Genomic DNA, 13,903 nt, shown 5'->3' on the forward strand with positions numbered 1-13,903 from the left:
CTCAAAATCGCTACCCATTCGTGTGACTGGTCGCCATATTGGACGAGGTCTATTTTCGGCAGACTGGGTACGAATTTAGCGGAGCAGGAAATGACGTTTTTTAGCCCTTCCCAGAGGGCCCTATGAGGTCGGAAGCTCAATGCAAGGAAGCCATCTTTGAAGTAGAAGGAAAGAGCTTTTATTTGGTACCAAATTAAGGTAGGTTTCTCTGTTTTTGTAGACATCACGGCTTTGATATTTTAGCCGCTTCGTGTTCCAGTGCTTATGAAATGAAAAGTGCCTTTTTTCGGCTCCATTCATTTCCGTCAGTTTCTGCTAAAACCTTTTGATTTTGCCATCATAGCATTAAGAGTAGGTTAAATTTCGATCGTATGTTTTTAGTTTTTTAAGAAAGAAGCGTGCGCCTTCAGGGTTACTCGTGTTTAACGGTGTAATTTTGCGATTACCTTCGAACAGATATCAACTGTTCTAGAGAGCAACTGGCCTGGCGCTTACCTACCTCCAGCTTTCTGGGTGTTTCTGCTAGTGAGAAAATGACACGACAAGTATCCAAAGTTCGAAGGCAGTACGTTACTACAATTTAACTTGATTTTGTTTATCAGGTAAGCTCAATCTAATGTCTATTTACTATATAAACACCAGTGAAATACCAGGTGAGCTTTCGCGCAAAAAATTGATATCTTCACAGGTGAACATGCGGAGATAACCGTTACTATGGTTACATAATAAATCGCTTTCCAAGTTTATATAATAAATAGAATATTACTTGGCTGCTTAGAGATATGAAATTTCTCTTTGAGTTGAGTGTTGAAAAATATTCCACTTGTTTGCTTCCCTAATTAACTCGTGAAATATTTTTCAGCACTCAAAGATAAATTTTGTATCTTCGCACAGCCATGTTATAGTGAATATTTTTTTTTAAATATATCTTGTTTGCTGTGTTTATGAAATTTTGTTTTTATAAGCACAAGTACAACAGTACACACACGATACCGTAAATTCCTGTTTAAGAATAATCAATAAAGGCTATAGTACTGTAGTAGCCTTGAAATTTCTTTCCGGCAGGCTAAAAAAATGCAATTGCTTAAATTGCTCACACACTGAGAATCACATCATTTATTTCATCATTATCCACAGTTCACATATATGTCTTTCGTATATTCACTATGTCAGTACTAATACTCTTAAGTATATCAAAAGGGACCAAAAGAACATTCAGTTGTGTTAATCAAAATTCCATAAATCATTTTCAATAACAGGCATAGACTGATTGTTTAGATTTCTGTTGGCAATCAATAACAATAGATTGTCATATTGTTGCACCTCTTCTATGTTAGCTAGATATGGCCTAATCAGTTTTTAAAGGTTATGTTTTGCTCTTAACTGATAGCCTTCTATAATTACACCATTGTGATTGCTTAACACATGCATATGATGATATACATGTATGATTAACCCCACTACATTAGAAATGTGCCATTTTGATTCTTACTTTTTTTTTACTTTTCTGCATCTAGGAATTGACTGGGGAACCAAGCCAGGGTTACATCTACTGGAAGCTTGTTATTTATACAAATAGCATGCAACGGCATATTTTTTTAAATAATTTAACTGACGAGCCACTCTATGGGTACCCATGATATTTCCCTTTGCTTTTCTCGTGAAATGTGGTCAAATGCCAAAATTCAGAAATTGCAAATATTTTCTGTAGTGTTTACAAGCTTTGATGGTTTTATATCAGAGTTTTCAATTTGATCAAGCAAATTTTGGTCAGTTTCAGCTCTTCGCTTCAATCTTGAGATCTTTGATTTCTTCAGAAATACCCATAAAGAGGCTCATCACTTATCTTTCAAGTGAGCAAGTATTTTTTAACAGCAACATAGTGAATGTTTAAGCTGTCAACATATCAGATATTTTTGGTTTGGTTTATTAGACAACAGCTGTGTTAAAAATATAAGCTGTTACCGGTAATCACTTAGCACAAAAATAGATTACAGTGAATGTGTATGGTATAGAACAAGCTAGGGCATATATTTTTGGCTCAGGAATGGGGCTGTTGAATCTTAGCTTAATAAACTCAAAATAGTTAACGAGACAGCAGCTCTATTTGCATCTTAGCTTAATAAGCTCAAGATATTAGTTTAGACAGAAGCTCTATTTGAATCTTAGCTGAATAAGCTCAAGATATTTATTAAGACAGAAGTTCTTTTTGGATCTTAGCCTAGCTCAGGATATTTATTTAGACAGTTGTATTATTTTAATCTTAGTTTAGCTCAAGATATTATTAAGACATCAACTCTATTTTTAATCGTTGATGTACTTTGAATATTTTTTTTAGCTTAGCAGTATAGAATACAGTTGATGTGTGTACTGTAGATTTCATATTTATTAAGGCAACAGCTCTATTTAAAAAATTTAAGCTGATTGAATATATATTTTGTAAATATTTTAACTGAGCATGCAGAATTTAATTAATAACAGAATACATTGAATGCAGTGTCTACTGTTTAACACATGTCAGTCATTTGCTTAAGATATAAATGCAAAGCTCTATTTGTAATTTACTATAGCTGTTTTTTATGTCTTTTTAACTTTGAATTATTTTAAAACAACTAAACAACTTAGCATTCTAGAATACAGAGGTTGTGTATTAATACAGTTGATCACAGGTCGGTCATTTAAGCTCAATATATTTATTAACACAACAGCTCTTTCCCATTTTTTTAACTTAGCATAATTTATTAGCATCAAACTACAGTGAATGGGTACTCTGTTGAAGACCAGTTAGACATTTTTGGCTCTATTTATTTTTTTGATTTTTTGAATTCAATTTTTGCTTAGTATTTCTTATGGTAAAAAAGGTAAAGTCTGTGTCCTAGCCAAGTGGCCCATTGCTTAGTATTTCTTATGACATACAGTGAATATGAACACAGGTCAGATATTTTGAGCTTGTTATATATATATGTCTCAACAACATATTGATGTATGTGAAAGATAATATTTAAGGTTAAAAGCTGTTTCAGCACTTGAAGAAAAAATGGTTAACAAATATATATTGAATTTTATCTGTCTTGTATTGATTATTTATAATTATGGGGTTCCAAATGGGGTATGACTATTTTGTTATACCCCGGCCCACAATGTCTATTACGAAGTGCTTCTGAAGGCTTAAGGGTTCTCAAAAGCCCCCTAAAAACATTAAAAAGATACAAAAAAATTCTTTATTCTGATTTTGTTAACCCTAAATGTGGGTGTAAACATTTTTAGATTATGGTATTTGTTAGGGATACTGCAATAACAACTATGGTTAGAATTATTCTAGCCATCGTTTTAGAATTTAAAGGCAGAGCTTTCATTTCTCTGACTATGGTATATATGTTGTTTAACTGACAAGCATTCTTGACCCCTTCATTTGGGAGACCCCTCACTCCCACAGTTGTCAAAACAGTATGGTATTTTCATAACTTTAATAATTGTCATCTCAGCTAAACTACCCACTTCCGTACTCGTAATTATTTATTTGTTTGCAGAAAAACACTACAAAGTAAAACCATGCGAACAAAATGCCGCTATTTACACAAGATTTGGTGAACACCGTGATGATAAGGGGTTATGCACAACTGCAACTCATAAAAAAAATGTTGTCCACAGCATAAGCTTAAGCTTAAGTACATACTCTCCAAAGTGAAAAGTTAGGGATAGTTTGCCTTTGCTTAATTTGTACAGAAAATTCCAGTTCTTCTTTTCGGATGCCAGGACGGATACTCTACTGCCCGATTTTTTTTCCTGTCAAAGTCCGCTTGAGGTATTTGTTGACAACATATAAACGCTCTGTTACACCAGAAAGGAGAGAAAAAAGCTGCTAAACTGGCCGTAATGTAGTGAAAGAAATTGTTTCTGCCTTTTGAGTTTTACCAAAGGACACAACTAGGGACAGAAAACCCATTTTTAGCTTTAGCCACTCTTATTATCACGGGAAAAAACTTTTGGAATATCATCCATTTCACGAACTTCATCCACAGAGAGAGCCGCCATTTTGAAATAAGGCGCCAATACCGCGCGTAACCGCTGAACAAAATGAATGGCGAACGTGAGCGATTTTGAGTCATTCTGTGCCCACCGTGTGCTCGTAAGTCATCCTTGTTTGTTATGTAGCCGTGATTTTGCCAATAAAAGACTTTTACCCTAGAGTAGAATTACGTAATTACCTAGTTTTATGCATTTTCAATGTAGTTTTAATTTTAATTTTCAATTTTTGCCTTTATTATTTTGTGGCGTACACTCTCTCCATATTAAGAACCTCAGTATAAGAACGTTAAATCAAAAATTAACTAACATCTTAACGTGACCCCATAAAAAAGGCTAAGAACATATTCACTACATTACCTAAGAACATTTTTATTTTCTTCACTCGTTTCTGCTCGAGTTCTACTTAAAGCACTCTAATACTGCCTTGTATTAAAAACATAAATTTTAGAAACGAGGGTGGTAAGGGGGGGGGGGGGAGGGGCTAGGGGGTCTAGATCACGTTTCACGAAAAATTACACGTAGTCTTGTTTTCAAACAATTACTGAATAATTTTTTTGGAAAAGAAGAAAAAAATCACGGTTTACGGTCACATTTCACGAGAAGAAACAACAGACATTTCGTAATTCTCATGGAAAGAAGTCGATTCTCGGTTCAGGGCTATCCGACGAAATCACGTTTCACGAGAAAAACATTAGGGATTTCACTATTCACGGGAAAAAATAAAGGCCTTTTACAAACAGGTTTAGAACGTTTCGAAGCTCATTATATTATGTATAAATTTCTTTTTCACACTTCTATTTTTGTATATAAATCTTCATAATGATGACATCAAGTCATCAAAACGTCAAGTAACTCTTTTATCGTTATTTTTCTTGAAATGTAATTTAAATCTACTACTATTACAAATAATGATAAAAATGAATTTTCTTTTGATTGAATTGAGCAATTCTCTAAACAGTATTATAGTCTTAAAAATTCTCTTCAAACTGCTGACTGCTTTATACCAAGAGTCAACTGTATAAGATCGTACAACAGTGGACGAGGTAATGTTTAATAAATGAGCAGCAGTGTTTTATCAAGTTTAAAACACGAGGCGCAGCCGAGTGTTTTAGACTTGATAAAACACGAACTGCGAATTTTATTGAACGGCTTAAAAATCTTCTGATGTAGATCAACTCATTTTTGCACTAATATTTAGATTTGGGGTTATTTTGGCCTAGAAAATTGGACGTAAAGTTTAGCCGTGTCTTTATCAGATATAAAGACACTCATTAAACATTCATTTCTTTTGTATTTTCTTTATGAATTATTAATGAGGTTTTTAAGACCACTTTAATTGATCACTGTTGTCCCTTCTAATTTGACTACATTAACGGACAGTTTGGGTAAGCTATGGCCACCGTTGAACTTTAACAACAATCAACAATGAAAACAAACAAAAGAAAACCGACATCGGCCTGCGGCGGAAATTAACAGTGGGTACCCTGTTAGCACAGACTTTCTAAACGTTTAGTTTGGAAAACAGGATACAAAATCCGTCAGTTTTCCAATGTTACACGTCACGGTGATTTTCATTTGGATTCAAAATGACTGGCTAATATATTTAGTCGTCGACAAGAAGGAGAGATGTGGACGGGGGGAGGGGAGAGTAATCATCGTTTGAAGCTATTTAAAAAAATGCGCTGATTCTAAGTTATGACTAAAATGTTCGTTGGTTGTTTATCGTTGAGCAAAAATTCAGAGAACAGATTTGACTGCTTAAATTTGGCCGTTGTGTCATTTAAACCTATTTCACATTCCAGCCCTCAAGAAGAGGTGCATTTATAACTTCGCAGTTAAGTTAAATCACTTGTTTAATTTTATGCGGAAGAAGCGATCAGCAATGAAGGTTGGTAAATATGACATGAACACGACCCATTTTGCATCCAGGCCAACCAAGTAACGTGTCTGAGGTCGCTGTGACGTCAGCCCATCTACAATCGCGTCCACGACTTTGTAAGTGTCTGGGGACGCAGTTTTGTCGAACTTGAGGATTCTTTTGATATCTGAAAAATAAACGAAGACATAGGGGTTTTCGCATTATTGCAACCGCGAACATACAGCAGTCACACAGATCACCATTGGAAGGGTAGGGGCCGCTTGACAGGGAATGGTTTGTTTTCATGATCTCCTGGAAATTGTCGGAAAAACGGTTTCCCTTTACTTCTGCATAAAGTGGTTAGAATTCGTGTATAATTTGTTATATTTATTCAAGAGTCTTTTGAACTTGTTAAATGTTTTTTTTTTTGCACTTTTAATAAAGGACCGTCAGTAACAAGGCATTCGACGTTTCAGTAATATAAGCTTTTAAAGGAAGACAACGAAATGAAGCGAAACGAAAGGAAAGGAAAGGAAATAAATATCACTATTTTAAATGTCTTGAAAATTGATTGTGATATCTGGATTGTCCGGTCTTAAACTGGGTCACAAAATGATAGGTCTTGGCTCAAACAGTGTCAGAGAATAAGGTGTCAAGGGGGAAGCAAAACGAACGGATTTTGCCTCAGTTTTTAATACTACCTAGCCCAAATTTCAGTTTAATGCCTCACACCAGATTGTTGACGAGTGTGTTCGTCATAAACAGTGTCAGAGAATGAAGTTTATTGTTTAAGGGGGAAGCGAAACGAACGGATTTTACCTCAGGTATACCATCTTGCCCAGATTTCCGTTAGGTGCCTCATCCCGAATTGTCGAGGAATGTGTTCTTCTAATATACCGGATTCAAGCCTTCCGTCCTGTTAGTAACGCAACTGGATTTGTTCTTAGTTGTCTTGTTTTTAACTCCTCGACTACGCTCTGTAAACTCGTTAGCCTACAAGCTGCTAATTAGGATTATTTTTACATGCTAGGTCAATTTTAATTATTTGTTTCTCGAACGGTTTCTTATTTATTAGTGGCGTGCCTGGAACATGTGGAAAGGAGCCGCACTGAAAGCTAGTCAGTGTCTTTAACTCAGCAACCTTAAAGCTAAGTGTATGTTCACCATAGTCACACAGGTTATATTCTTATCTTATTTTATATGAATAAGGTGGGGTGGGGAGGGATTCAAACATGGCACAGGAGACGCGGTGGAGTAATGGACAGCGCGGATCAGGTAGTCTGGGTCCCAGTGCTGGCTGGGGTTACTGTGTCAGCCTTTTTTTCTCTCCACCCATGGATTAAAAATTGGCCATAATGTTGGAGAGGGGATGTGGGAGGTGTAGGGTGGGGGTTGGGGCAACCTGGCGTCAGACTAGTATTTCACCTGGGGGGGGGGGGGTAGTAATACTCATAGTCCATCTTTACCTTGAGGAAATACGCGGTTCTACAGCAAAATTAAAGACTTACATTTTTCAAGGAATTCATTATCTCCATAATCTTTCTTTATCTTAGGACTCAGATCATTCCAAAATCGCTTTATTGTTTCAGTTATGTTGCGAGCTAAAAGGCCAGTTTGAAACGCTCCAGGCTCAATCATGCTGACCAGCACTCCCCACGGGCTCATTTCACGTCTGAGAGCATCTGAGAAGGCTTCAACACCATATTTGGAAATACAATAAGCAGACCCACTGGAAAACGACAAACGACCTATAAAAAATTACATTAAAAAAAAGATATATCAAATACTCGTTTAAAAAAATTAATTTGAGTTGGTGGCACATCAAGTGCGATGTGGTAGAAAAGCAATCGTACCTTAGATAGGGCTGTCTGAAAGATACTCGAAATTTCCAAAAAAGGTTCTTGAAATTTCTTAAAAAGTTGCTCAAAAGTTACTCCAAAATCCAAAAAGTTGCTCGAAAGTTGCTCGAAAAGATCCAAAACGTTGCTTTTGAAAAATAAAAATCTTCAGATATATGCTAATTTCCCTTTGACGGAACGATTTCTAAGCATTTTCATGCAATTTAACTGCAACAGAAGTATTTATTTAAAATAACATTTTAAGGCCAAAATTTGTTGAATTACAACAATCTTGAAGATACCGATGGCGTCATGTTTGCTGACGAGGTTGATGCTGAATGATCCGAGAATCTTGTGAACTTTCTCGGAAATCTTTGGTAAGCTAAAACTTCGTTAATCTTCAGAGAAGTTCGAAAAATGCACCGTAGAGTTTTAAATTCTCCACTTACACGTCGGAGCGGTCATCACTTTATCTGGCTTTGTACGAGACATACAGAAGTCAGATACATACAGCGTTTCTCCGAGAAACACATCCAGTCAGCTTACAGTTCGTAGGGAAAATAAAAACTAAAATATAAACAAGTTAAAGAGCGCACGGAACAATATCTCACGGGCTACAAAACGGTTTTAGCTTGTAAGCACTGAATGAAGTGACTAATGAACAATATAGTCAAATGCCTAGGGGTGCAGACTAAATTCTTTAGATTTTGTAGTCGAATGAAAACAGGAGGAAAGGAAAATGCTCAAAGAGAGCCTAATCCCCAGTCGTCCCCGGCGAGTTGGGATGTGATGTCACTCGCCAAGCTTGTCAGGAGACATTCTCGTCCCCATAGCCCTTTCGTTTCTCTTAGCCGGCTGGGCCTTGGCACTAGAAAACGAAGAGCTCTGGGGACACAGGATTTCCAGTCCTAGATTCTAGGACTTCCGGTCTTCATGTATGCAGCCATATATATGACGTTTCAAAAGAATGTATGAGAGAGTCGTTACGTTTTCGACTTCCGTTAATGAATTCTTTGTTCCAAAAAGCCAATCAAAAAAAAATTCGAATTAATTCAAAACTCCTATGTCCCCAGAGCCCTTCGTTTTCTCGTGCCAAGCCGGCTAATAGAAACCAAAGGGCTATGGGGACGAGAATGGTCAGGAGAGTTCGCGATCGCTTCCAGGCCTCCTCCGCTCACTCGCATAGCGCAGATTGGCCTGGAAACGAGGCTGGCTCAAGGAATGATGCCGCTATTAGTGGACCTTCGTGATACATCGACTGCAATATTTTTTATATGAAATACATGGCCTCGTGTTCTGTACCTTACCTGCCATACTTGCCAAGTTAACAACTCTTCCCTGGGACTTTTTAATCAACGGCAGAAAGGTCTTGGTGACGTCAATCATTCCCCACAAGTTGACGTCTGCCATGCGTTTCATTTGGTCCAGCGGTGTCCATTCTATTGGTGCAAAAAAGGCAATACCGGCGTTGTTCACCAGTCCCCATAGGCCTGAAATTCAGTGAAGGAACTGAGTCATTTTCAGAATTTGTTAATAAATTTGAATTTTGTTAACTTGAAGCAGTTGTGGTGTATTAAAAGGCTCTTTACTCGTGAATGAACCAAAGAGAAACAAGAAAAGTAAGGCCTGCGAGCATAAGAGGGGGAGTGGTGAGGGATGCTGGAGGACAACGGGTAGGGCAACTAGGGTTATGTAGTCGTTTTGCGCAAAGATTGCGTGACGAGTCAAATCAAAGGCTCTTCGAGCAACCTCATGCTAATTCGATGAATGAAGTGCCGACCTCCGCATTTTTTTCTAAATAAGTGTCCAATAAAGTAAAGCAATCTCACTTTGCTTTATTTTTCCACGTGAGTTGCGTCATTGATGGCTCGTGCTCTCAGGGGTCGTAGCGCTATTTAGTTTTCACAACCAAAATATTTACCGGTTAGTGTATTACCTTTGATCCTTTTAAGCATTAAGTAAATCTGTTTTGTGAATATGTTCAGCGGCGGATCCAGGATTTTTCAAAGGGGGGTGGCTGTTTACCAATATTTTTTTCGGGGGGGGGGGGTGGTGGGCTTTAAGGCCTTTTTTTGAAAGTGGAAGTGCAAATGAGTTTGGATGTGAGGCCCATATTTAATGGAGCCGAAGGCTCCATTCACCTAGGGGGGTTTGGGGGCATGCCCCCTCGAGAAAATTTTGAAAAGTTGAAGCCTCTTAGACGTGATTTCCGCGATTCTGAGCAGCTTTATACAGCTGTCAATTAAGTTATTAAACCACTGTTTTTCCTTGATAATTTGGCAAAATATTCTTTCTTCAACCATAGTTAGCTTCAACTTACCTTGAGTTATATTTCGGAGAAAAAGTCTAGTTCTTATGAAATGAATAGTGATTGAAATTTTAAGTTGACAGGCCACGAACTTACAGCAAAGAACAGATATGCGTTTTTTGCTTACCCACATGCGTGAAAAATTTTAGCCCTTGGCAAAGTGGCCTGGAGACAACTTTGGCGACTTTGCTTGTTTGTGAAATCGCTTCAATGCGAAAAAACGGTACGAACACTCGCTAAAAAAGATGTAAATGGAGAAGAAAATCATTCCAGCAAGGCTAAAACAACTCTCGAAATTTAAGAGGAATCTAATTTTTTCAAATTATACACACGTGTTTTGTTACATTAAGCCAGAAGTTCGTAAAACAGGCTGTCGAAAATCTCCTATTTTAGAAAAATGGCCTTTCTTAACTTTGAACGGCCGTCTGACTATGAAAGGTGGATGTACATTGTCCTTATTTTCGATTTTAGTATGTTTATTTTCATTTTTCTGGTGGATCAAGGGGGGGTGGCTAGCCACCCAATCCACCCCCCTGGATCCGCCCCTGATGTTTACTTTTCTGTTAGCACGTATAGCGTTATTTTTGAGAGCGGAAAAATTTGAGAGAAAAGATACGCCCGAGCATTTCGTGTATCTGCTTGACTTGAAAAAGATGAAAAACGGATGACGTGACACGAGGTGACGTGACGCGAGACAAAAACGTGCCGTGGATGTGGTATTAACTAAAACACGTCACATGACGAGCGTAATAATTTTTTATAACGGTTCAAGCGTAACTATATGTAGTTTATAGGTGCTATCAGTAATGTCACAATCTCACTTAATTTGCCTTCGAATGTTTTCTTGCGTGAATGGATCATTGATAGTTTTTTCTTCAAATAAGCGTTTAATAATGTAACACAATCTCACTTTATTTCCTGTGAATGTTTTATTTTTCCATGGGAATTGCGTCATTAATGGTTCGTGCTCTCAGGCTTTGTAGCGCGAATTCTATTTCATCACACAAATTAAGTGTAACCTTTGATCCTTTTTAGCATTAAGCAAATTTGTTTTGTGAATATGTTTACTTTTCTGCCAGCACGTATAGCGTTATTTTTAGCAGCGAATAAAATTTGAGAGAAAGATGCACGTTTCTGCACGACTCAAAAAGATAAAGAACGGATGACGTGACACGAAGATGATGTGACGCAAAACAAAAACGTGCATGAATGTTGTGTTTACTAAAACGCGTCTTTGAATGTTTTCTTACGTGAATGGGTCATTGATAGCCTATGCTTTGAGGCTTCGTTGAGCGAATTTTATTCTCTTTTATCACCAGAGGATAAGTGTAAGTGATCCTCTTTCGATTTGTTTTGTGAAATTCAATTCAGTTGCCTGAAAGAGAGAGACCCTGGAACGAGGTTGAAGAATAATTTGTTTCTGATTGACATGTGCTGAATGCGTTTAAAGGACCTTTCTGTCAGCACGTTTCTCGTTTAATGATGAATTAATTGCGGTTTGATATCAGAATCCAGTGAGTGACTGAGTGAGTGAGTGTTCGAGTGAGAAAATGCGGCCCATAACAGAACCTCATTACCATTCGGTAAAAATCATCCAGATGTCTGCTAAGTGACTCAAAAATTTTAATTTGATCTGTTTACTGTATTTTTTTTCTTTTCGAGCAAAATCAGAGAATGGAGAGAAAACAAAAGCTGGTTTTGCAAGCATTATTTCTAAGTTCTTGCCATGTCTAGGGATTACCGCCAGCGGAATAATTGTGAATAAAATATTCGGGATCCTCCCAAGCTTGGCCCTTAACTAATCCACATTAAATCCACATTAAATTTATATCATCTTGTTTTGATTTACGTAACAAAATACTATCAATGTAATTTATTTTATATGAATCATTTTTGTTTTTTACTATATGTTATCATTTTATTATTATTATTATTATTACTACTAAATAAGTTTACGCTTTTGCAATATTGTAACAAATTTACAGTCATGCAAATAAAGCTTGTTGTTGTTGTTGTTGTTGAATCCACCTTTGAGTGTTGGGTTACAGGAGGCGGGGTGACACAAAGTAGCATATACCTGCCTCACAATTTTGATAACTATAACGCCGTTTAAATTAGGAAGGGTTCAACTGCATAAAGCGAGATAAATCCCCCGAGGGTGAGACTTTGTCACTTGTATCTCTTTGTGGGAGATTCCCGCACCTACCGTACCTTTTCCCGTTCCTATTCGGTTTATTAAAAGCTTCAAAAGAAACCTAAAAATGAAATAAATTAAAAGCATTTCGAAATCTACCTGCGTATAAGGTGGGTAATCACCCCTTGGAATTAAAAATGACTGAGGGAGAGTCTAATGTCATTTAGGGATACTTCAGGCTTGTAGTTCTATTGAAATATGCAACAAGCATAAAATGCCCCCGTCACGTTCCCCGGGATAAACATGTCTTACCTTGTCCAGCGGGTAGCACATTCTTCACTTGTTCAAATACATCCTTAATTTGCTGTGAGTCTGTAACATCCATCTGAAATGTTTTCAGTTTGTCGCTCGTCATCGATTTCAATTCCTGTTCTCCTTGTTTTGTCAAACAGGTAGCTAATACATTAACTCCCATCTTGTCCAAACGAATGGCGGTTTTACGACCGAAGCCCGAGTCACAACCAGTGATGAAAATATATTTCGTGTGCAAGTTTTGCACCTTTCGGCTTGCAATAAACTTCATCACAGTTATCCATAAGACGATGAGCGTTACTGCCCCGGCAAGAAATAAAGTTGGGTCATACATCTTTGGACTCCGGGTTCGGACCTCAGTAGCCTGTTCGAGTTGTGAACAAATGCGTGACATAAGGTCACGCAGAACTTTGTACGAAAATAATACTATCTTAAAATTGACCTTTCTCTGACGTTTGTCTTGCACAAGAGTAGACACAAAAGAAACTGTCGAGAATCAATCTCGTACCTCGAGTCTTGACGATCGTTATTGCGCAATCTCAACGGTAAAGGAGTCAAAAGAAATCAGCCGTCTGTCCATCCACAGCACTGAAATTTCCGGATCCAAAAGGTCTTCTACCTACCAACATCAGAACACACACGAGCCTGGAATTCGGTTATCATTATTCTGACAAAGGGTTGTAACGCTCGATCTAATCGCCAGTCCATAGTTAATAGCCAGTCCAGTGGCGGCTCTAGGTTAAGAAGAGGTCTAAGAAGAAGCGGAGCATGCCTCTTCCTTTTTTTCGGGCATTCAGATCGCATCAGAGTACGAATACAAGATCAAGTATGAGTACCACTGTACGACTTTCGAATTTTTAAAAAAAGCTCAGTTATGTTCCCGGCGCCCTCTTGCTACCCGGGGGTCCGCTACCCCATACATTTTGGGTAGCCCCGCCCCCCCGGGCTTGTAACTTACCAATTGAAAAGAAGACTATTGGCACTCTCTCCTCCGCAGAGGCCTCTTTCGTGTTCCGTATGGGCTGGGAAATGGGGAGAGGTGAAAAGTAAGCGCGCGGAGCCTAGAGAAAATCGAAACAAAAACGCGCGGTAGACCCGCGCTCCCCCTATTTTTCATTTTTCGTGTTTTTCGCTTTCCCCCCACTAAAGAAGCCTCTGCGCGGAGGAGAGAGAGCTATTGGCACGAGATTGAGGGATATCGAATGGCCTTTGCGAGCATGCGAGCACAGTGTTTTTTCATGCAAGCACGCCGCATTGACAAAAGTTAGCCTTGCGATTAACGAGCACTTTTTAAAAAGCTACCTCCAGTTCTCCACTAACAAAACCGAGCATGCAAGCACTTGAATGAAACATAGGCACGCTAAGCGTTCAGGAGTTATTTTTTCGATTTATGGGGTAGTTTGGGGTTAAATTGGGTGATTGTT

The 13,903-nt window shown here is 38.0% G+C and overlaps 1 protein-coding gene and 1 long non-coding RNA gene across 2 annotated transcripts; one reads left to right on the forward strand and one right to left on the reverse strand.

Moving 5' to 3' along the window:
- The first annotated feature begins 18 nt into the window (after nucleotides 1-18).
- LOC144646560 (uncharacterized) lies at nucleotides 19-3,065 on the forward strand. The gene is made up of 3 exons (XR_013569450.1): nucleotides 19-198; nucleotides 457-602; nucleotides 1,518-3,065. It is a non-coding gene; the product is annotated as an uncharacterized LOC144646560 (long non-coding RNA).
- Nucleotides 3,066-5,358: 2,293 nt separating this feature from the next.
- On the reverse strand, nucleotides 5,359-12,851 carry LOC144646523 (retinol dehydrogenase 7-like). The gene is made up of 4 exons (XM_078506144.1): nucleotides 12,480-12,851; nucleotides 9,033-9,215; nucleotides 7,396-7,635; nucleotides 5,359-6,074 (listed from the first exon to the last, which is right to left on the reverse strand). The coding sequence occupies exons 1-4, from the start codon at nucleotides 12,811-12,813 to the stop codon at nucleotides 5,875-5,877; spliced, it is 957 nt and encodes a 318-aa protein (XP_078362270.1). The 5' UTR covers nucleotides 12,814-12,851; the 3' UTR covers nucleotides 5,359-5,874.
- Between the last annotated feature and the right edge of the window lie 1,052 nt (nucleotides 12,852-13,903).

Source organism: Oculina patagonica, chromosome 3 (genome assembly GCF_052425735.1).
Source record: "Oculina patagonica isolate OP01 chromosome 3, crgOcupat, whole genome shotgun sequence".
In the NCBI taxonomy this organism is placed as follows: Eukaryota; Metazoa; Cnidaria; class Anthozoa; order Scleractinia; family Oculinidae; genus Oculina; species Oculina patagonica.

What these genes read in the sequence shown, in the direction of transcription:
- LOC144646523 (XM_078506144.1), bottom strand. Translation starts at nt 12,813, where the DNA reads ATGTATGACCCAACTTTATTTCTTGCCGGGGCAGTAACGCTCATCGTC. An exon ending in TGTGCTACCCGCTGGACAAG is followed by an intron (nt 9,216 to 12,479) that starts GTAAGACATGTT and finishes ACTGAATTTCAG; the next exon opens with GCCTATGGGGACTGGTGAAC. An exon ending in TAATGAATTCCTTGAAAAAT is followed by an intron (nt 6,075 to 7,395) that starts GTAAGTCTTTAA and finishes TTTATTTTTCAG; the next exon opens with ATATCAAAAGAATCCTCAAG.